At 42.6% G+C, this 24,628-nt stretch overlaps 1 protein-coding gene across 1 annotated transcript in view; it reads right to left on the reverse strand.

Annotated features, from left to right (window-relative positions):
- LOC145411018 (cilia- and flagella-associated protein 157-like) overlaps positions 1-24,628 on the reverse strand; it is a 354,153-nt gene that overhangs the window by 154,325 nt on the left and 175,200 nt on the right. The window contains exon 5 of the mRNA XM_080281082.1: positions 6,122-6,364. Coding sequence (XP_080137208.1) covers positions 6,122-6,364 — 243 coding nt within the window. The remainder of the gene's footprint in view (positions 1-6,121; positions 6,365-24,628) is intronic.

The raw sequence follows: 24,628 nt of genomic DNA on the forward strand, positions 1-24,628 counted from the left end.
AAGGAACCAAAGGCCATGAGCCCGCAGTAACAGTTCCCTCCAAGAGAAAAACAAAATACAATAGAGAGCCAAATTCAAGATCCGATCATTTTGAGATGCCTGGACACACTACGTTTGAAAGACTGGAGATCATAGGCAGAAGGAAATACAGACAGAGGGAGACAGTTCCAGAGCTGACCTGTTGCATAAATGAAAGACTGGGAGTAACGGTTAACTCTTGCATTAGAGAGTTGGACAGAAAAGGGATGAGAGTTTGCTGCCAGACGGGTGCTACGCGCCCGTCGTAGAGGTGGAGGAATGCAAGCAGACAGTTCAGAGGAGCAGTGACCATTAAAGTAGCGATAGAAAAGAGATAAAGATGCAACAGTGCGGCGAAGAGACAGAGGTTGAAGGGAGTCAGTAAGAGGAGGAGAGTTAATGAGACGAAAAGCCTTTGACTCCACCCTATTGAGAAGAGCTGTATGTGGGGAGCCTCCCCACACATGAGAGTTGTACTCCACACAGGGGCGGATAAAACCCCTGTATAGAGTCAACAATTGTGCAGGGGTAAAGAAAGAGCTGAGTCGGCTTAGCACACCCAATCTCTTGGAAGCAGATTTTACAAGAGATGTAATATGATCTTTCCAAGATAAGTCCCGAGTAAATGAAACCCCAAGCATGTTCAAGGATGATGCAGGATTAATCGGAATATTATTAAACATTAGTGGGTATACCTGTGGAAGATTTTGTCGGGTTGATAGGTGTAAGAACTGAGTCTTAGATGCATTAAAGACAATCATATTATTTTTACCCCAGTCAGAGATATGAGCCAAGTCAGACATTAGGTGTGCCATAGCCTCATCCCTTGTTTCTTGAAGTAACTGTTGAGATGGGCGTTGTGGGAACCGAATGGAAAGGTGAAGGGTGGAGTCATCAGCGTATGAGTGGATAGGGTTAGATGTACAGCTTAGAAGATCATTGATGAATAAAAGGAAGAGAGTTGGTGATAGGACAGAGCCCTGAGGAACACCACTGTTGATAGATCTAGGAGAAGAACGATGGCCGTCTACGACAGCAGCTATAGAACGACCAGAAAGGAAGCTAGTGATGAAGGCACAGATAGAAGGATAGAAACCGTAGGAGGGCAGTTTGGAAATTAAAGATTTATGCCAGACTCGATCGAAAGCCTTTGAGATGTCAAGTGCAATGGCAAAACTTTCGCCAAAGTCCCGAAAGGAGGATGACCAGGAGTCTGAAAGGTAGGTGAGAAGATCGCCAGTGGAGCGTCCCTGACGGAACCCATACTGACGATCGGAAAGAAGGTTGTGATAGGAAAGATGCCTTAAAAATTTTCTATTAAGAATTGACTCGAAAACTTTTGAAATACAGGACGTTAAAGCAATTGGACGATAGTTGGAGGGTTGGGAGTGGTCACCCTTCTTTGGGACTGGCTGAATGAGAGCAAACTTCCAGCAAGAAGGGAAGGTACAAGTTGACAGACAAAGGCGAAATAGTTTGCCTAGGCAGGGTGTAAGCACAGAAGCACAGTTTTTGAGAACAACAGGAGGGACCCCATCAGGCCCATATGCCTTGTTAGTACTGAGGCCAGTAATGGCAGAAAATACATCAACTGAAGAAATTTTAATGTCAGCCATGAGGAAGTCAGAGGGGGGAAGTGATGGAGGAACAGCACCGGAATCGTCAAAGGTGGAATTGGAGGAGAAAGTCTGTGTGAAGAGATCTGCTTTATCAGTAGAAGAAATAGCTACAGAACCATCAGAGTAGTAAAGAGGAGGGAAGGATGATGAGGTAAAGTTGTTAGAAAGATTTTTGGCAAGGTGCCAGAAGGAGCGGGAAGAATTCGAGTTGGAGAGTTGAGAGCATTTAGTATGGATGAAATTATTTTTAGTAGAGCGAAGAACAGACTTAGCACGATTCCGGGCAGAAACGTAAAGATGATGTGATTCAGGGGTGGGTTGGCTCCGGTACCTTTTGTAGGCCTTCTCCTTGTTGCGGACAGCATTAGAACAAGTGTGATTAAACCAAGGCTTTCTTGCGTTAGTCAAAGGATATGAGAAAGGAATGTATGCTTCCATGCCCGAGAGAATAACCTCCGTAATGCGCAAGGCACACTCAGATGGCTCACGGCCATGGAAGCAATAATCATTCCAGGGAAAATCAAAGAAGTACTGCCTGAGGGCCTCCCAGTCCGCGGCTCCAAAATGCCAGAGACGACGTTTCCCTGGAGGGTCCGCAGGCCGTACTGGAGCGATAGGACAGGTTAAGGTAATAAGGTTGTGATCGGAGGAGCCCAACGGAGAGAAAAGATTAACAGAGTAAGCAGAAGGATTAGTTGTGAGGAAGAGGTCAAGTATGTTGGAGCTCTCTCCAAGGCGGTCAGGGATACGGGTAGGGTGCTGTACAAGCTGCTCTAGGTCATTAAGGATAGAAAAGATGTAGGCTTGTTCACCAGGTGGATCCGTGAAAGGAGAGGAGAGCCAAAGGTGGTGGTGAACATTGAAATCTCCAAGAATGGAGATTTCAGAGAAAGGAGAAATGGACAGAATGTGTTCCATCGTAGAAGTAAGATAGTCGAAGAATTTTTGATAGTCAGTAGAATTAGGGGATAAGTAAACAGCACAGATATATTTAGTCTGAGAATGACAGGAAAGCCGAAGCCAGAGAGTGGAGAATTCAGAAGAATCAAGTTCAGGAACACGAAAGCAAGATAAGTCGTTGTGTATGTATACACAACAGCCACCTTTGGCTTTGAAATGAGTATAGAGAAAGTAGGAGGATACAGAAAAGGGTTTGCTGTCCGTTGCCTCAGACAGCTGAGTCTCCGTTAGAAAAAGAAGGTGAGGTTTAGAGGAGGAGAGGTGGTGCTCAACAGAGCGAAAGTTAGATGAAAGGCCGCGAATGTTGCAGAAATGAAGAAGAAGAGAGTCAGACAGTGGTTCCAGGCACCTCGAGTCGTCACCGGGAGAGGGGCAGATGGCGGGGGCATTTATGGTCCCCCCCCCTGGGGACTCCGAGGCTGGGTGAATTGACGCCATTTTGGTGAATTTTGAATAGGAAGTGTAGTGTGTACTGTGCATGTAGTTTGGTGAAGATAGATAGAGAAATTTGTACTGGAGAGCATGCTGGCCTACTCTCTGTGTAACTGAGACACTGAAAAAGTGTATGGTGTTGCCATGTCTCTATCCACATTTGGCTATGAGCATTGAAACAAAAAGCAGCATGCTGACCTATGAGCACAAGAGTCCTTCTCTCTCTCCCAGGCAAATGCCGCAATGTGACAGAAACACTGGGTCGCTGTACATCATGGGCTTAGGGAGTAGCCAAGTAATCCGGATAGCGATTGAACTTTGTTTACTTTGGTTAGGGGGTGGCTGGTCATGCGTGGCTGGGAGTTTCCGACTAATCCAGGTGGCCGGGGGATTTCGACCATTTGATTGGGAGCTGTATAGCCATTCTCGCTCAGATTGTGGGTTACGCTGTCTCATTTGCGCGCTGCCAGAATGTTACCGGTGATCGGGGTGGCTGGAGGATTTCGACCATTTGTTACGAAGCCGGACAACCATTCTCCCTCAGCTTATGGGTTACATCTGTTTTTCTCATGTGCTGCCAGTATGTTTCTAGTGATCGGGGTGGCTGGGGAATTTCGACCATTTGGTGGGGAGCCAGAAAGCCTTTTTTGTTCTGCTTGTGGGTTACGGTATATTACCCGTGTGTGGACAGTCTGGTGAGCTACCCAATGGACTTTTTTTTTTTTTTTTACTTTGTAGGCCGGCCAGCCACCGAAGCCGGAACTTTTATGTCCAGTTATGGACAAATACATCCGGATATGGATCTAATACAGCCAAGGCCTAACGTCCATATATGGAGCATGACCGGATATGGAGCGTCCAGATAACTGAGGAACATAAAACTTATTGTTATGGTCAATTGCAACACAAAGGTTATAAAAGATACAACCTCATTTCATTCTTTACACCCTGAAGATGAACCACGTTTGAGGAAAGCATCCTTGCACCTCAAAATGACCGACCTCTAGTACTTGAAACATTCAGCTGGTAGCTTGAATGATTCTGTTAAAATTCATTCAGCTCTGAGACTATTGGGTTTATTTCATTTCAGATTATTTCTTTGACCTGCTAGAGACTTCTTTCCTTCTGTAACAAGACTATTGACACAGACTCGTCGGAATGTTTTTTTAATGAATTATCTTATCGATGAAGTGCTCGAAAGGGAAGAAAGGCTGCTGGTTCTTTGAATGCAGGGAAGAGAAATAAGGAAGTGAGCGTGGAAGTAAAAACGTCGCTTCATGATAGTATTGTGATACGAACTCTAATGTATGGAAGTGAAGCTTGGAACTTGTTGGAAGGTCACAAGTCAAGAGTGAAAGCAGTGGAAATGAGTTATTTGAGAGTAGCATGTGGAGTTACATGGAAAGATGGACTGACAAATGAGCAAGTGAAGGAGCATTATAGTGTAGATATGGATGTGACAGAAATCGTTAGAAGAAGTATGCTGAGGTGGTTTGGCCATGTGGAGAGGTTGGAGAAACGAGAGACTAACAAGGAGTGTGTATGTGAGTGAGGTGGAGGGGGCAGAGGGAGGGGGAGGCCGATGATGAGATGGAGGGATGGAGTAGAGAGGTATATGAGAGAAGGGCTGTTAACTGAGAGGAGGGCAGTGAAATGACGGGAGACAGGGCAACGTGGAGGTTATTTGTTTGTGGCCATCCCTTTCAGGATCAAGGCTTCTGGCAGTAGATAGGTAGATAGATGCCATTAAAATTTGGCTGTGTTAATGAGAAATTCGGCTTTTTGTAGCTACTAGCTTCTGACTTCCTCCTTTGATGACTTTTCTTCAGTTTTTCAGTATCACGGGGATGAGGCCAGCATCATTATTATGAGAATAAGCAGTGTCTGTGTATCTGTCCACATTTCACCTCCGCGGATTTTGACGTATCATACATCAAATGACGCAGAACGACGAGCTGACAACGATGGTGTAAATTATAATTGCTTGTGGTCAGTTGCGCGCGAGTGATGCTCACTTTTGTGCCCAATTTTTCACCAGACATTGGGAACCCTTTACAGGTGATACCACTCGGTGGAATGAGCTGAAATTTTGCATGGGCATGCCCGGTATGGCAGAGCAGATCCATGTCAATTTTGGTGTCAGTGGGTGTCTAACGGGTAGCATGGCAGGTAGTATCGTTCAACCCATCCATAATTTCAACATTCTTAAAGCATGCTATGCACGTTAATTAAAATTTCCTTTTCGAGGTGAACGAAAGAGCAAAGCTGCTACATTCTATGGAAACTCTGAACCAGTGGACTATATTGACCAATCAAATTCACGGATATCAGAACAGTAAATGAACGCCATCCTTCATTGTTAGTGCTTAACTGCTTAAGAATAAAAAGTTTCTTTTAACTTATGGGGTAATAATATTATAATGCGCACGTCGTACCAAGATGAATGAATGAATATAGCCGAGTGTCCTTGGCAACAGCAAGCACATAGTGGCCAGCCGCTAAGCGCTTGTACTCTTTCTACTTTTGCCTCTGTCTGCACTAACTTACATACGCATGAAGGAAACATATCTTTACCTCCTAAACAGCTCAATGCATTTCCTGCAACCACGGCTTAGTATTCAAGTTGTGGGAGTGGTCCAGTACCATCAAGTTAAAGCAGACCATTTATGGATCTATATTTGTGCATTCCTTTTTCGTTTTTCTGTATCCCACCTACCTCATTAATAATAGTGAGATTAGGGTTAAGATCATGATGATGAGGGCGATCACTATTTAAGTGAGGTGTATGAGAGAATAAGGGCTAGGAAGTTAAGATGAATATCAGATTATCTGGTGAATTATTTCAACGGTTGATTCCGTAATGGCAGCTGATGTGTGGATCGGATAGTTGCAGCTCTACAGATAGTAGAGAAGTCAGGTGGAAAAGGGGTGCTTGTTATTGATGGAACTCAATAAGTTTATTACCAAGCATGCGTGATTATTAAAGGTGTTACACTTTATAACTTAAGAACAGTGATTATTGTCTGATGAAATTAATGAAGTTTATAACGGTAATACTGATGTTTGAAGACAGTTATGTACACTCGCCTTACCTGAGAGTCTGAGAGTGCCTCACTCAGCGCGGCATTATCATTCCTGAGTGCAGTGATGCGTGCCCTAAATACGTCTAGTTGCCTCGTTAGTGCTTCGTTCTCCTGCAGTGCCCGGCGAGTAGTTGAGTGCACCTCTGTCTGTGCCGCCTTACGCAGCTCCTCTGTGATGCGTGTTACACGAGCCTCTAACTCTGCTCTCTGTGCCGCAGCCTCCACTAGTGATGCCCTCTCTAGGAAACTGACCTGGAGGAGAAGGTGGGCTGTAGATAGACAGGTAGACAGACAGATAGATGCATAGATGGACGGCAGTGGCGTACCGGGGGAGGGAGGGCATGCGGCCATGGCCCCCCTTTGCAAATATATATATATATATATATATATATATATATATATATATATATATATATATATATATATATATATATATATATATATATATTTATCAACATGAAAATTATGTAGGATATGTCTTTTCTTTAACTGTTTGCAATTGAGACTAATACAGTGATTAAATTAATTTTTTTTTATTGTTATTAGTATATTACAGTTGTAAAGTTGTTTGATCGATATATGAGGGTTTGAATTTTAGTAGTGTAAGGGTATTGGAGAGACTGAATCATAACTCAGTGGCACAGAGTACTTAAAAATGACTTTAGAATATGGTATATTTATGTCGTATACCCATTCCATTATGGCCTCAAAATGATCATAAACTTGGCCAAAATGCAAAATTATCTTGGGGGAGGGGGGGTTTACAGCACTTACCCGAACACCCCCAGCTGTACGGGCTCGCTGTGCTCGCCAAAGTCATGGGCTGCACAGTTAAAAAGATATATTACCCCCCCCCCCCTTTCAACTTTCTGGGTACGCCACTGATGGACAGACAGACAAGTAGATAGATAGATAGACAGATGGTTAGATAGATAGGCAGATTGATGTGTAGACAGACACATAGATAAACAGAAAACATACATAGATCAATATATAAATGGAGATACATAGATAATTAGACAGGAAACAGATACAAAGACAGATATGTAGATGGAGAGTTAAATAAATATATAAACTAATAGAAAGATAAAGGGTGTAGACTGCAGCACCAGCCAACCAGAGCGCTGCTTTCATGATTGATGGAAAGTTGGTGCTAGAGAGTGTTGGAGTTCTCGTTTCAGCACCCTTCAGGACTAGTTTCTGACCATCCTCCTCTGGTGACCTTTTTTTTTTGTAGGGGGGGGGTGCTTGAATAACAAGAGAAGTAAGCCAGTATCATTTATACTATAATCTTTGTGTGTGTGTGTGTGTGTGTGTGTGTGTGTGTGTGTGTGTGTGTGTGTAATTCACCGGGTCGGTCAGGATCACTTGATGGTCGTGATGGTCAGCTTTTTATCCTCCCGGAGGGGAGCTGAGAGCTCATATAGTCCGATCTAAGGGCAAGGCTGTGACCTTCACACACGCACACACCCGTCCCCTTGCTCAAGGGGGACAGTAACCACCCACTTCGTCAGAAACTTTTCGCAACCTGAGCGAGGCGCGAACTCCCGTCCACCAGTTGGCAAGCGGGAACGTTACCACTGCACCAGCGAGTGTGTGTGTGTGTGTGTGTGTGTGTGTGTGTGTGTGTGTGTGTGTGTGTGTGTGTGTGTGTAGCACAGCCGAAACTGGAAAAGGTTCGATGAAACTTATCAGGATGGTTGAAGCTGGGTCACAGATGGGCCCGTTTCAATTTCATATCGATAAAAATTTTCTGAAGGGTGTTTTGTCCCCTAATTTCTCCCATTGAATGCACGAGGAAACTATTGGGCCGTGAAATGCTTACACCTGCGTCGAAATATAAGTCATTGGTTATGCGCAGAGAAGCGCGATCCAGAAATGGCTCTGATATGACCAGCTGAGTAAGTATTGAGCTACTCAGCAGGGATGTGAAGCGTTTCTCTAATATACCATAATCCCACCCTTGTGTCTGTTCGTGTGTGTGTGTATAATGCAGCCAAAACTGAAAAAAAAAAAAAAACTGCAAAAACTTGGCTGGATGGTTGCAATCGAGTCACAGATGGATCTGTTTTAACTTCATGTTGATTGAACGTTTCTACAGGGATGTTTTGGCCCCAATAATTGTCCCCATTGGTTTTACAGTATCTCGGACTCATTGAGTTGGGTCTGTCAAGGGTCAGTTTCAAGCTGGAAAAATTGCCCTCATTTGAACAGTGAAATATTGCACAAAAGCATGTTTTCTTTAACAAAATGTCTATCACTGGCATCGATTTACAATTCTCTATGCAGTGGTGAAAAAACTCTTACAAACAGAAGCATTATTTTTGAGCCAGGCGTTTGTAATTGACACAGCTAACAGGTGGGAGGAAAACATGAATCTCTGAAAATTGGTCATCTACATCACACAATTACGATACTTGAAATGTAGATATAAATATATAATTTGGCACTGTTGGCACTGGGGCAATGTTGTATATTCGTCTGTGTAAAGATTCCCCATACATTCAGCTATTCTGTTACAATTGTGAGTTGACTGAAGCCGAATATTTGTAGCTGCAAATGATTGATATTTAAGGGCAAAGTCTGAGAGTCCTCTACAGGAGCAAGTGTGCAGAGGTTCAGTAAGGTTGCAAAGAGCTTGTATTCTTCTATACATTTTCCTTTAATAGCTACAAACACATTACACACCACATTTTCTGTTTAAAAATGTATAGAAATATTGATCAAACACCCTGCCTCAGAGTTACAGGTAATGGAGGAATATTTCATAACCCCACCAACCAACCCCTTCCTGCTGACGACCAAGCAAGATGCACTGAACTAATGAGTCTTTCCATTCAGCTTTCTTTTAAACACCACCCCTCTTCCTTTATACCTCACCTTCCATTCCTCACTGAGACTCATCTTCTTGAACCCTTCTGTGAATCCCACTTTTTCTACACTCATATCAAAACCAAAAGTGGTTTTAGTGTGTATGTATGTATGAAATATATTACTCTCATGCTTCTGAGTTTGGATCCTTTGAATTCTCTACAGTTTGGCTTCAGCAATCCTATCATTCTGTGACTAAATATGTCTATGCAGTTTACTGATCCCTAGGTCTTCTGACTGTACAAAAATTATTGAACGTCTTATCTCTAAGATGGAACCCATTCTGTTCATTTCTCCTTTCTCTGAAACCTCCATCATTGGTGATTTCAGTGTTGATCATCACATTTAATTGTCCTTCACAATCACTGATTCACATGGTGAATAAGTCTACAACACTTCTCTGTCCTTGATGGCCTTAATGACCTGCAGCAGCTGCCTCGGAGAGAGAATTCCACATTCTTTGATGTGATCCTTGTAACTAATCCTTCTTAGTTTTTTTTTTTAAATCTTTTCTCTCTCTTTAGGGCTCCACTGATAACAACTGAAAGTCATCAGTTTGTACTCTGAGCATTGCAGAAGTTAATACCTTGGGTATGGAGGCATACCCTCTTACCCTATGACTAATGCAAAATATTTAATCACCCCAAAATAAGAAGGAAGTCTACAAATAGCACAAATGCTAGTTCACCCTGGAATCTTGTCTGTTTAGTATTTCTGTTTTGAGTTGTGCCAAGTCTACTCTTTACCAGACTGAGAATAATTTCATTTATACTAAATGCTCATGACTTTCTGACAGTTTCTTCCTGCTTCTTCTGATATCTTGCCAATAACTTTTCTAACAATTTAATATCCTTCTCCTTCCCTCCAATTTTCTGCTCTGTTGGCGCTGTAGTTGTTTCTTCCACCAAAAAGGGAGGCATCTTTGCCCAGACTAATCCTACAGTTGAACTTTGGACAATTCTGTCGCTGCTGTTCCATTTCCGTCCCTCTTTGACTTTATTGTGTCACATTAAATTTTCTTCAGGCAAAAGTCACTGCCTAGGTAGACTATGTCACCTTAGTCTGTCAACTTGTACCTTTCCTTCTTGCTGGTGATTTATTCTGCTCATGTGATCCTATCCACTCATATGCTGATGGCTCCATCCTCCAAGTCTCCATCTGCAACTCGCAGTGTCCATCATAACAGTTACTTCAGCAGTCACTGTATGAGTCTGTGGCACACCTAAATGGACTGGAAAAATAGATTCCTAGCAGCAGGTATCGCAGACCATATGGCATTAATTCAAAGCAAAAATATAATTAGCATTCGAACAGAAACAGGGAATAGGTGTCTTGGCGTAGATGTGGTCTTAGCATAGAAGTGCTCATAGCACGTGGATTCATTCCACGAAACCAAACGTGTAACCTGATAGGAGAAGAGGAAATGTAAAGACCAGAAGAAATACGGAAATATCAAGAAGAGAGGTAGGACAGAAGATCAGAAGGGGAAAGTAAGGAAAGAAAGACTAGAGACAAAAAGGTCCCTTGTCGCCTTTTACGACAAACATGGATAGTGGAAAAGTATTCTTTCTCCTACTCCCCTGGGAGTTATGGCACACCTAAATTTTGACTTGGCTCATATTTCTAAGTATTATTAAAGAAAAATTGTTTTTAATGCATCAAAAACTCGGTTCCTGCATCTTTCGACTTACCAGAATCTGCTGTAGGAGTATCCTCAAATATTCAGCAACATACATCTTAATCATTCATCTTGTCTCATTATCCTTAAGGTTTTTCTCTCTGGACCTATTATAACAACACATTACCTCTCGCAAAATCTCCGGCCAAGATAATAACTATGCTAAGACAACTCCATGCCTCCTTTACTTTGCTCATCTTTTGGCCCTATACTGGGGTTTTATTCAGTCCTTTGTGGAGTACAACTCTCATAAGGGGAGAGGGGGAGGGGGCTCCTGACATGCACCTCTCCTAAACAACGTGGAGTCAAGAGCTTTTCGTCTCATCAACTCCTCACCACTCACTTCCTCCAACTACTCTTCACTGCAGTGTTGCATCTTGAACATTTTCGATAGCTTCTTCAGCGGTCACTCCCATTCTGATCTGTCTGCATGCATCACCTTTCCTTTATGACAGGTGCTAAAGACCTGTGTGGCAGAAGGCGCTCGACTCTTTTCTGCCCAGCTCTCGATCCAAAAGACAACTATTCTCATACACTTAAGTATGTTACTGGCCACCTCTGGAACTGTGTTCCTCTGTCTCTATTTCCTTCTGAAAATGACTTCCAGATTTTGAATGCATTGTATCCAAGCTTGTCAAAATGAAAAAAATCTCAAGTTCGGCTCTCGGCTCTCATAGAGCCACGAGGCTCGTGTGTGTGTGTGTGTGTGTGTGTGTGTGTGTGTGTGTGTGTGTGTGTGTGTGTGTGTGTGTGTGTGTGTGTGTGTGTGTGTGTGTGTGTGTGTGTATAACGGTGCACCCTTAGCCCTTAGTTAATCACCAAAAGGGATAAGGTAAAGCTCACAAGAAAACTAACTTTACATTATAACATACACACCAAAAGAAGAATCCAGGATTCGTTTTACAAAGGGGAATTCACATAGGCCTCAAAATACAAATACAAAACGAGTTATTTCTTACCAAACCAGATTACAATCAGTGGAGGCTACGTACTCACAGAGCTCGAGGAATTAGGAGAACTCGTTACTGATATACACACACTAGTGTAATTGGAGTAGTGAACCAAAAATGGGAAATGGTTCACAAACAGTGTGTTTTATAATCAAAGTAGTGTATTAAGTAATGTGTGAAAGTATGAGGAAAAGTGTAACGAAATGTGACAAATGTGTAATGTGACAGTGACTAAAGAGTGACTAAAAAGTAGTGAAAATGTGTCTCTCTCACTTTGTCCTCGAGCTTATAAAGTAGACTTACTCCGCCTCTCCCGGCTAAGTGGCCACTAGGTTGTCCTAAGAGTAATCTCTAGCCATTCACAAACAATGGAGGCACCTGCTACAAATGGGAGCCTTCCATAACTCACTCATAACCATTAGCAAGCCACCAAGCAAACGTTGTTAGACGCCTGTTCGCAATTACTTTCATTTTGCTCTTCCCACACTATAAGTCACACCCACTATTGTCAAGGACAAAAGGGACTTCTGCATAATTTCTGGGAAAAACAACCCACGTTATCTACCCAGAAGGCAAAAGCTGACCACTAAGAAAACACATCTGAGGTCTAGGGTTACCCTTACAGGCAGCAAAATTAATTGGAAAATTATTTAATGTTCTTAACGGCTCGCCTCTCTCTACTTACATTATCATCTCATCTTCTATTTCGTCCATTCACTACTGGGGTAACTACGCCAGTTACAATATATATACATATATACCTACCTACCTATCTATCTATCTATCTATCTATCTATCTATCTATATATATATATATATATATATATATATATATATATATGTGTGTGTGTGTGTGTGTGTGTGTGTGTGTGTGTATACCTTGTTTGTTTATTTGTCCTTCAGTCACGCCCAAACCATGGGCTAGAGACCCCCAGACCCATATATATATATATATATATATATATATATATATACTGTATATATATATATATATATATATATATATATATATATATACTGTATATATATACACAAGTACTTTATATATACTTGCTCAGGTTTTAGCTTACCTCTAATAACTAACAGGGTTGCCTCTGTGCTTAATGACCTCCCTTAGACGGTTTGGTAGGGAAAGGGCAAGATTTTGTAGTGTGTCTGGGGTGATATTTGCCCAAGCCTTCCTAATGGCCACTTCCAGCTTGGGGAGGGAGCTCACGTCCTTGCCTTGTAAACTCTTCTTTACTATCTGCCACAGGTTTTTTATTGGGTTTAAGTCAGGACTGTTGCCAGGCTAGTCCTTGATACTCTGCACATCACAGTCACTAAGCCACTTGGTCACTGATTTGGCAGAATGTCAAGGTGTCCCATCTTGTTGAAAAATTCGTGCACCTGTCGACTCAAATGACTCGGGGAGATGGTCATTAAGCAGTTCAAAATACACAGCCTGGTTCACTATTGTGTTTGGGGCAGAACTACAAGATTTCCTAAGCCACGTCCAGAAAAACAACCCCACACCATAAATGAACTTGGGTGTTTTACGGTGTGACAAACGTAGCGTGGGTCAAGGGGGTCACTTCCTGCACGTCAGTACACGTTGCCTTCACGTCCACAGGTCACATTGAAAGTGGATTCGTCAGACCATAACACGTGTAGCCAAGTGTTAGGGTCCCAGGCTAAATACTTCTTAGCAAAGGCAATTCTACGCTTCTGAACTTTGGTGAGAAGTGGTTTCTTTGTAGCACGGTGGCACTTGTACCCAAGTTCGTTCACACATCTGTTCACGGTTCTAACTGATACCTCCCCAAACAGCCTTGGGTTAGATTCCTTCAAAATACGGGCTGAAAGTCTAGGATTAGTTTCTAACTGTCTTTTCAGGATAGTTTTACTATGTTCTGATGTCTTTCTAGGGCGACCAGATCTCTTCAAGTGAGTGGGTAACTCCACTCCACCACCCTCGCGAAATCGAGCAACAAACTTTCTTACTGAACGCTCACTAACACCAAGTTGTTCCACTATTTGCTTAGTTTGCAGCCCTGATTCCTTCAAAGCAATTATCTGAGCAAGTCTCTTGAGATAACTGCTTCACACGCCCCATACTAAGGCCAAATTATTGCAGGGGAAAAGCAAAAACACCAAATTATTGCAGGGGAAAAGAGGGGGCACTGGTGGACACATGTGCAACAATAACTCTCTCTGTGAAGGTCAAGCAAGCACTGAGGTGTGAAAGGACATGTCCGTTATGATCACGTGTTGTCTGGCGCCGCCTGTCTGCCCGGCTAAAACATCTGACTAAATGAGAACAGACGAAAAATCATCTCTCTTTTTTGGTTGTAAGTTTGAGCCGGGCGCTCACACGCTGCTAAAACTTTTGACGAGTACTTATATATATATATATATATATATATATATATATTCTGAATCAGGGTGACTTAAGGGTGGTTTTAAGGGGTCAAAATTCAGATCTGGGTCATTTGAGGTCACCGGTAGTGTATTCGCCTTTTGGCCCAGGCAACGCCGGGTACCCCTGCAGCCTAATTTTTGGCATGGAGACTCAACTGACCTTCAGTTCGGACACAGACTATGTGAGGCTGACCCCCGAGGTCATTTGAGATCACGAGTATTACATGCTCAAACAACTGGACTCAGCAGCCCACGTTTTGGCATGGAGATTCACATGACCTCCAGGTCGGACACTGATTATGTGAGGTTGACCTCCGAGGTCATTTTAGGTTTTCAGTCGGAGGTCGTTTGAGGTCACCAGTAATAGTAAACAAATATGCTTTAGTTGGCGAAAGCTGAAAGTTCCTAGACCTCTTATAATCCCTCTTCAGAAGCATAAGAGGTACATGGTCTTTCAGAAGTAGAAAGATTGAACCAGAGCAAATAGGATTACAGTGTTCAACTTTTTGGCCTGCGCAGTGTCAGGTAACCTTGCTAGTATATACTTGTGTGTACAAATATATATATATATATATATATATATATATATATATATATATATAGGGTGTTTCAAAAATAGTGTTCATAATTTTCAGAATGGATAGAGTAGGAAAATATAAATATACTTTACTATGTTACATTTTTGGGAATTTGCCATATTTACTGTGATATTACACATTATATGTTTAATAGGAAACTCTAGGAGAGAAAACGATCAGTAGCTTACCATCACCTCCTTTTTTTTTTTTTTTTTTCATAATCATGTGTACACCGATGCAATGTACACTATTAACGAAACCTACATAAATGTGAACCTGAAGCAGCAAATCATGTTTGCCTCATGGGTCTGAATGAAGCTTCATGATTTGAAGGTACTGTGAGAATGCGAGAGAAAGAAGGATGTACCGGCAGTCTTATATCAGCACCGGACATGGAGCCATACACGTCTGCAGAGTACACAGACATGTTACTTACACTGGGTGCAGCAGGAGAAAATGCAGCTGAAGCAGTAAGGATGTATGGAGAGCGATATCCTAACTTGAGGCAACCATCTCTGCCTACTTTCCTCCGTGTAGAACGACGACTACTGGAATATGGCACACTGAATCCACATGCAGTAAACAGAGGAAGGCCTCATGCTGAGCACCCACTCAATGTAGAAGAGGATATTCTCAACACCATCGGAGATGAACCATCTGCAAGTACACGTCGACTTGGTGCACGATTCTATGTGGTTCATGCATCAGTATGGAGGATTGTATACAGACGAGGCCTGTACCCGCATCATTACAGCCCAACCATCTTCTGACAGAATGTGATTATCCCCAGCAAGTGGATTTCTGTAGGTGGCTTCTTACTCATGTGAGGGAGAACAAAGGTTATCTTGCACATGTTTTGTGGAGTGATGAGGCTGTGTTCACAAGAGGTGGCATTCTAAACCAATATAATACACACACATGGGTGGCAGAAAACCCACAGGTAACAACAACAAGAGGATGTCAAGAACGCTTTGCAATCAATGTGTGGGCTGGTATTCTTGGTGACCATCTAATCAGACCATTTTTCCTACCACAACAACTTACAGGCAGTGTGTACACCAGATTTCTTTAGGATGACCTCCTCATGCTACTTGAAGATGTGCCCCTCAGAGTACGTACATGAATGTGGTTTCAGCATGATGGGGCTCCACCTCATTGCATGAGGTACGAGGGATTTCCTTAACTTGCCACATCCCAGTGCCGTTTTAAAGTGGTCTGACATAATTCCGTGGCCAGTGCCAGTGCCGTTTTAAAATGGTTTAAAATAAAAAACTTCACTGTGACTGCATTTTTCAAGATTCGCTGGTAAAAATTGGCAGGCATGTAATGTAACTGTTCCTCTACCATCCCCCAGGCTGTCAAGGCCATACACTCACTTGTTCCCCCACTCACGCTCGCTCTGCTTCACTCAGCCTGTGTGCCTCACCCAGTGCTGTACATAGTGAAGGCATTTTGTAAATATTTTCATGTAAGTGTAAGTTGTAAATATTTTCTTGTAAGTGTAAGGACTATATAGTGAAGTCAAGTTGTAAATACCTTCTTGTAAGTGCCAGGACTGTACGTAATGAAGTCAGGTTGTACCTATCTTCAAGTAAGTGTAAGATAATGCTTTCACATTGAGAGACACGCAAATTGTGATAGATGCTGAAGTAATAAGTAACCAGAAAAGTGTACTGAACATTGCTATACCTTCCCAGCATAAATACATGAGTATACCTTACATAGAAAACGGCTTTCTCTCACGTGTGTGGTGAGTGTGAGAGAGCAGCTATACCTGTACATGAGTATGCAGGACTCAATAACACTTATTTCTGAGCCTTGGTGAGCATTTTAGTGGCAAAATTCGTTGTTTCCACATCAAAATTTATCATTTTAGCCAAAAAAAAAAAGGTTGAAAAACAGCCGGCACTGGGGTGACCCATAGGGCTAAGAATAGCCAGCATGTGGCGTGTTAATGCTATGTGCCCTGACAAGTGGATAGGCCACTGAGGTCCCATTGCCTGGCCACCTAGATCACCCTACCTAACTCCACGTGACTTTTATCTTTGGGGACACCCGAAGAGCAGGGTGTATGCTACACAAGTCAACACCCATCAGGAACTGTGGCAAACAGTTCAAGAGGCATGCAGAGAAGTGAGGAACACACCGGGGGTATTTGAACGTGTATACCAGTCACTTTTGCACCAAGCCCAAGTCTGTATCAACGAGGGGGGGTGAAATCTCGAGCACCTATTGTAATTCTGTAGCATACAATACATCGGTGTACACAAATGTATGAAAAAATAAAGGTATTCAGGTGATGGTAAGGTACTGATCGTTTTCATCCCCTAGAGCGTCCTATTAAACATAAAATGTGTAATATCACGGTAAATATGACAAATTTCCAAAAATATCACATAATAAAGTATATTTATATTTTCCTACTCTATTCATTCTGAAACACCCTACTGTATATAATACATTATATATATATATATATATATATATATATATATATATATATATATATATATATATATATATATATATATATATATCACCCATGAGCCAAAGTTCCAACACCCCCCTGGTAGGTAGGAAGTTGAAGCCAAGGCTAACGATAGGTTCAACGATCGGGCACACTAGCTTTGCAGATTAACAGCATGACTCTGAGGGTGTGCTTCACACTTCACAACTGGAACTCTCGAAAAGAATAATACAAACAGAACAGGGAAGGTTATTGAGATTGTCTTATGTAATGTGCATCTGGATATACCTTGTTATTCATCCATGTGATACCCCCCCCTGGGGTTAGGGGGGTTTCAAGAATACTCCCCCAGTATCCCTGCTAGTCGTACGAGGCGACTAAAAGGGTTGGTGGTGGGTTAGTGCCCCACCCCGTAAAAAGAACTAACTAAAAAAGCAAATAAAGTGCCTCGGACCCGGACGGACCATACGTTGATGACTAAGGAATGGACAAAGGACATTCTGAGGGTGGGAAAATGGAATGTGAGAGGAGTGAATGATGAAGTGAAAGAGAGAGAGTTTGTCCAGGTGCTTGAGGATGCAAAAGTGGATATATGTGGATTGACTGAAACTAAATGGTAAGGTGAAAGGATGAGAGAATGGGAATACGGTGTAGGTATATGTGCGGGAGTCAGTGAGAATGAGAGGGCAAGAGAGGGAGTATGTCTGATGATAAGCAAGAAGTGGAAGGAGAATATAAGAGAGTATGGAACAGTGGGTGCAAGGATTGTAAGGGTGAGGATGAAAGTAGGTATACAAGCATGGGCGATTGTATGTGTGTATGCTCCAACAGAGGATCGAGTGGCAAGAGTGAAAGATGAGTTTTGGGCAAGAGTAGAAGCACGTATGGACAAGTTTGAGAGGAGCGAGAGAGTGCTGTTGATTGGAGACATGAATGGCAAAGTTGGGAATGTACGAGTGGATGGAGTGGTTGGTCAGTGGGGTGTGCCAGCTGAAGTAGATGGGAATGGTAGTGCTTTGGTGGACATCTGTGCTGGTAAGGGGTTGGCAATAGCCAACACCTACTTTCGGCATAAGATGATCCACCGGTATACATGGAGAGTATTGAGGAGGATGGATGGTGAACTTGTTGAACGAAAGGCAATGATAGACTACGTGTGTGTGGATGAACGAATGAGAAGACAAGTGTTGGATGCAAGGGTGTGGAGAGGGTGGGGGAATGGAGTCTCGGACCATCACTTAGTGATGGCCAAGGTAGAGCTGCAAAGAAAGTGGTTGAGGAGACGAAGGGGAAGACAGGAGGAAGCAGCTCCTGTGAGAAGAGTGGAGAAATTGCAAGATAGTGAGAAAATGACAGAGTATAAGAGCATAGTGGAAAAAAGATTGGGAAGGTATGAGCTAGAGCAGATGGAAGGGGTTGAAGACGTATGTAAGATATTCACGGAAGAGATAAGCGCAGCGTGTGAGGCGGTTTGTGGAGTGAGGAGGAGATGCAAGGGTGTGCAAGGGACAGCATGGTGGAATGATGAGGTGAAACGAGCTGTGGAACAAAAGAAGAAGGCATATGGTGAATGGTTGGCGAGTAGAGGTAGGGGAGAAGATGAGAGACAGAAGAGAGAGGTATATGTGAGCAGGAGAAGGGAGGTTAAGAGACTGGTGAAGGAGGTTAAGAAGAAAGTGGATGAAGAGTTTGGGAGGAATCTGAGTGTGAAATGGAGGGAGAGTAAGAAATTGTTTTGGAAGGAGGTAAAGAAAGTAAGGCAGTGTGAAAGGGGAAATAGTAGGGGAGTGAAAGATATGAATAATAGATTGTTGGTGGAGAAGAGAGAGAAATTGAGGAGATGGAAGGAGCACTTTGAGGATTTGTTGAATGTAGAGAGTGAGAGCAGTGTGAGTATAAGTGGTTGGGGAATGGCTGGGAGAAGAAGAGATGAGAGGAGGGAGGAAGAGATCAGTAGGTCGGAAGTAGTGGAAGCGATGAAGAAGATTAAGCTGGGAAAGGCCCCAGGAATTGATGGAGTGTGTGGTGAAATGCTTAGGTATGGGGGTGAGATTGTTGTGGAGTGGACATGGAAGTTGTGTAGATTGGCTTGGGAAGAGGGAAGGGTTCCAGAGGACTGGAAATCAGGTATAATTGTTCCTCTGTACAAAGGAAAAAGGGAGAGAGAAGTATGTGGTAACCAAAGGGGTATTTGCCTTCTTAGTGTGACTGGTAAAATATATGGTAGAATACTCATTGATAGGGTTAGGCATATGACAGAGGAGCTAGTTGGAGAAGAACAAGGGGGATTTAGGAAGGGAAAAGGGTGTGTAGATCAGATATTTGTTCTAAGATGTTTAGTGGAGAAGTATCTAGAGAAGGGAAGGAAAGTGTATGCTGCCTTCATGGACTTGGAGAAAGCTTATGACAGAATAGATAGGCAAGGTATGTGGAAGGTATTAAGAATATGTGGAGTGGAGGGGAAATTGTTGAGTGCTGTGAAGAGTATGTATGAGGGAGCTTGGGCTACGGTGCGAGTGGATGGTGAGCTGAGTGAGTTCTTTGATCTCAATGTGGGACTGAAACAGGGGTGTGTGATGTCTCCATGGCTGTTTAATATATATATGGATGGGGTTGTACAGGAGGTGCAAGGTAGGGCAGTGGATGTGGGGGTGGCCCTAATGAATGAGGGTGAGATTTGGAAGCTTCCGGTGTTGCTGTTTGCTGATGATACAGTATTGTTGAGTGAAGATGAATGGGAGTTGCAAGGTTTGGTGAATGAATTTGGGACAGTGTGTAGGAGGAGGAAGCTGAAAGTTAATGTAAACAAAAGTAAAGTTATGGTGTCTGAGAGGAATGAAGCCACAGAGTGTGCAGTGAGGTTGGATGGTGAGGATATGGAGAATGTGAGTGTATTCAAGTACTTGGGTAGTGTGATGAGTAAGGATGGAACTTTGGGGGATGAAGTACGTGAAAGGGTACAGGAGGGAAGAAAGGTTGTTGGTACACTGAAAGCAGTGATGAGAAATAGGGAGGTGAGTATGGAAGTTAAGAAGTCACTGCATGATGGTATTGTGATCCCTACCCTGACATATGGAAGCGAGGCGTGGACCTTGCAAGAGGGGAACAAGTCAAGAGTGAGAGCAGTGGAAATGAGTTACTTGAGAGGAGCATGTGGAGTGACGTGGAGGGACAGGTTGACGAACGAAGAAGTGAAGGAACGTTGTGGGGTAGATGTGGATGTGGTTGAAAAGATTAGGAGAAATACACTGAGGTGGTTTGGACATGTGGAGAGAATGGAGAATGAAAGACTGACTAAGAGGGTGTATGTAGGTGAGGTGGAGGGAGGGAGAGGGAGGGGTAGACCGAGGATGAGGTGGAGGGATGGAGTTGAGAGGTATATGAGGGAGGGGGGGGTGAGTTGGGGGGAGGGGAGTCAAATGGTGGGTGACAGAGTGACTTGGAGGCGTTTTGTCTGCGGCCACCCTTTGCGGGATTAGGGCCTCGGGCTATAGATAGATAGATAGATAGATAAGTGCAGCATATGAATATTACCATGCTTTGTCTGACGAGTGAAAATCCTGTAGAAGATGAACTGCAGCTTCGAATATCCATATTTGAAGTACCATGGTAGGCTACATAATCAGTGGCTCGGCTAACTCAGGGAGAAGTGATCAGTCAACTAAGACATATACAGAATATTTTGTGTATATATATATATATATATATATATATATATATATATATATGGTGTAATGCGACGTATGACAAACTTAAACCAATGATCTGTCACGCAATTTTGAGTATATATTGTTCTATTGTACTCTCTGCGACCCCAGTTCAGTACCAAGCATTCGGCTGTTCAAGTGTAAAACTTTCGTGGCTTGCAGGTGCCATTGGGTGAGAGCTTCAGAGGGTGACGGGAGACGGGTATTATTAGCTTATACTGTACTGTACATGAATATCCAATATCCTATCAGTACAAACGAGTTTTAAGAAGAAACTTTACGTATGCTGTTGATTCTTTAACATCGTCACGCATTTCTGCAATTCTTTTGCACAAATCGACTGTAAATTAAGGATTAAATTCAAATTTTATGGCTTGCGAGGGAGTTGGGAGGGGGGAGAGAGGCTGGTGTGTTGTTGCCAGTTATGTAATATTTGGTTTCTAGGATATTGCTACCAGCATTATCATAACACCCACAGCTCACTCAATGGGAAACGTTATTGTAAAGGGAGATTAGCCTCACTTAAAGTCAGAAACAATAATATTTATTACAATTTTTCCGCTGCAAGTAAACGTGGTGCTATTGGGTATCTCCACCTGTATTCCTCTCTGCAGCATTGGCATTACCATCGCAGAATCCGTAAAAATTGACGATATCTGCATATTTTCCATTGCTGTACGTACAGTTGGAAGCAGGTATTCGTGTTACACCTCACTCTGACCAAAAGCACCCGGTCAGTCCTTTACTGCGCGGCGAGTTCCTTAGTCTAGCCCCGCCTCCCGCCCGTCCCAACACTGTCTACACAAACAATTTGCTTTGTTTTCTTCTTGATGTAAAATCGATGTTGTGAGAACGAGGGAGTTTTGTATTTATGAATATGACGTAGCTACTGTTTTATCTATATGGGATAATGATGTGTAATTCCTAAAGCTTCCATTTATATAATAAAACCAACGAACGAGAATCCACCAGCACTGTTACTGAGCTCTTTGAAGCAGTGAGCGAGGCGTTCAGTTCTCAATATAATGTTATTTACATGAGCAGTAATTGTTATTAATCAAAATAAATACCAGTATCTGTAAGTCAATGCATTATCCCAGAATGGCGGGAGGATATAATACATGAGGCTCGTTATTGCCATAGTCTGTTGCACAGTACACACAGATGCCTCCATACATCGAAGACACCTGGGGAGTGGGGTAACATGAAAGCTTACATGAATATAGTTTGTATTGTATTAAAACTACAGACGAAAGTGTTAAAGACTCGTCGATTATAATGTCTTCAAGGATGGCACTGATATATCCCTTACGTAAATTTAATACCCCTTATGTAAATTATTATGTTTATTACACAAATAATACATTCACTAACCAGTAAAGGTAAATGTGCTCACATACCAATGTAATACAAGGCAACTACTACTCAATCAGTGCACTAGCTAATACCTCGACCACCCTCCTTCTCTGTGAATTACCTCCCTCAGTCTATCTGGCATGGAATGAACAAGGTTGCGACAGTTCTCCGGTCTCCTACATATCTCCCACTGGGCAGTGATGTGATCGATGAGCTGCTGGGTTGTTCTCTCATGTTCCATATTCCAAGTGTTCACCATCTAGGCCCAAACCTGCTCTATCACATTCATGTCCGCTCCTTTGCTTGGCCATTCAAGAAGATCAAGGTTATCCTGTCTGTTAAACCACTCTTGAACAACACGAGCAGTGTGAATGGGACACCGGTCATGCACGAACTTGATGGGTCCTGCTGGGAAGGGAAAATTCTTCTCTCGCAGAGATGGCAGGAAGAAGTTCTCGAGCAGCTCTACATACTTGGCTGCAGTAAATCTTCCCTCGATGCGAACGACATCACCCATACCATGCAAGGACATCCAGCCCCATATGTTGCATGTGACGTGACCGGATCGAGCAACTTGAACGATGTTGCGGGGTTCGTATCTAAATGAGAGATTATAAATATATATATAAATATATATATAAATATATATATAAATATATATATAAATATATATATAAATATATATATATGAGACGATTTGAGTTTTTAAACTTGGGCGGCCAATATATCTAAACGTATTATATTGTTGAAATAATGTTTACATATTGTTAAATTTGTGGCAATCAAGCAAAAAATGCCACTGTCCCTTACTTGAAAATGAGTCTCAGTAATAACAATTAATTTGATTAATGCTAACGGACGTCTAATAGATTTTGGACAATCCTTTTCACTGACCATGAAAAAACAATAAAAGTATAATTAAAGTAATGTTTTTGCTTATCATACCGTGTTCTGTTTCTCCGCCAACAATGCAGCTTCCCATGCGTAGTAGATGAGAAGCACTTCTCATCGGTAAACACCACACGACCCCAGAAGTCCACACCCTTTTCAGCATGGCGCTGTGCAAACGCAAGCCTTCCCGCCTTGTGCTGCTCCGTTAACAGCTCTTTCGTTGCTGGAGTTCTGTGGTGAATCCCCGCACCGTGCAGTCTGCGTCGTATCGTCGTAGAGGAAACCTCCAGTCCCAGGTTATCATGAATAGCCACCTCGTTATTCAAGGGTTGCTCGCGAGCTGCATTGACAATGGCATCATCCTCTGCTAGGGTGGTTTTCCGTGGACCCGTTGGCCTAGCTAGGAAGAGTAGAGATTGAAATGCTTAACATGGTAGTTGTTAAACCAATGATACCACTCCAGGCATCTTGGAATTTACTGTAGCAATCTTACTTTGGATACCTTATACTTAATTCAGTTATAAATTGGCTCTCTTTCGCTTGAATAGTATATTAACACAATATGACATATCTCACATATGATTCTCATCTTGATACTGGTAGCAAATTTCTTACATTGTCAAACAATAATGAGCCGTGACTGAAATGATAGTAACCAATAATAAACAGACGACATATCCTTTATACTATCAATCAGTCGTTTGCAACATACCCACGTCGTTCAGGTTGCCACTTTCGTTCCCCCTTCTAATCCACTTGTGTACTGTGGTGGGGGACACACCAACTTCTCGTGCGATGGCTCTTATCGACAAACCATTATAATCACGTGGAGTGATAATTCAACCTCGTAGCACCAGATTGTTGTCTCCGATTCATGACGAGTGGTGTGAATGTCTGAGCCTTCCTAAATTCATGCTGACGACTACACCTTGGTCGGGCTTCACGCAAGATCAGGCTGTGTCGAGCAAAGTATGACAATTCTTGTATTATTATATCCTCCCTCCATCCTGGGATACCATAATGCAGGACATGATCATGCTATGAATTAAAGATACTGGTATTTATTTTCAGTAACTAACATAATTATTGTTCTTGTAACCAACATTATGTTGAGAACTGAATGCTTCGCTCACTGCTTCAAGGAGCTCAGTAACAGTGCTGGTGGATTCTCGTTCACAGGTTTTACTATATTAATGGAAGTTTTAGGAATTACAAATATCATAATTATATTCCAAATAGGTAAAGCAGCACCTACTTCATATTCGTAAATAAACACCTCAATCATACTCACAGCCTCTATTTTACATTGGGGAAAACGTAGACAGTGTTGGTAGCGGCGGGAGGCGGGGCTAGACTATGGAAATCGCCGCGCAGTAAAGGACTGACCGGGTGCTTTTGCTCGGAGTGAGGTGTACCACGAATACCTGCTTCCAACTGTACATGGCATGCTGTTTCATGAACAAGTGAAGCTGAACCCAGTGAACAGCTGAACGCTGAGAACAGTATTTGAAGTGTGTGCCAGGGTTGCCAGACTCGCGACGAGTCTGGCGGCCAGTTTCGGAAGAATCTGACGGCCAAATCGGCCAAATCATTTTTTTATTTCGGCCAAATTACGGCC

Source organism: Coenobita brevimanus, chromosome 87 (assembly GCF_032717465.1).
Source record: "Coenobita brevimanus isolate Jiangsu-jjx chromosome 87, ASM3271746v2, whole genome shotgun sequence".
Classification (NCBI taxonomy): domain Eukaryota; kingdom Metazoa; phylum Arthropoda; class Malacostraca; order Decapoda; family Coenobitidae; genus Coenobita; species Coenobita brevimanus.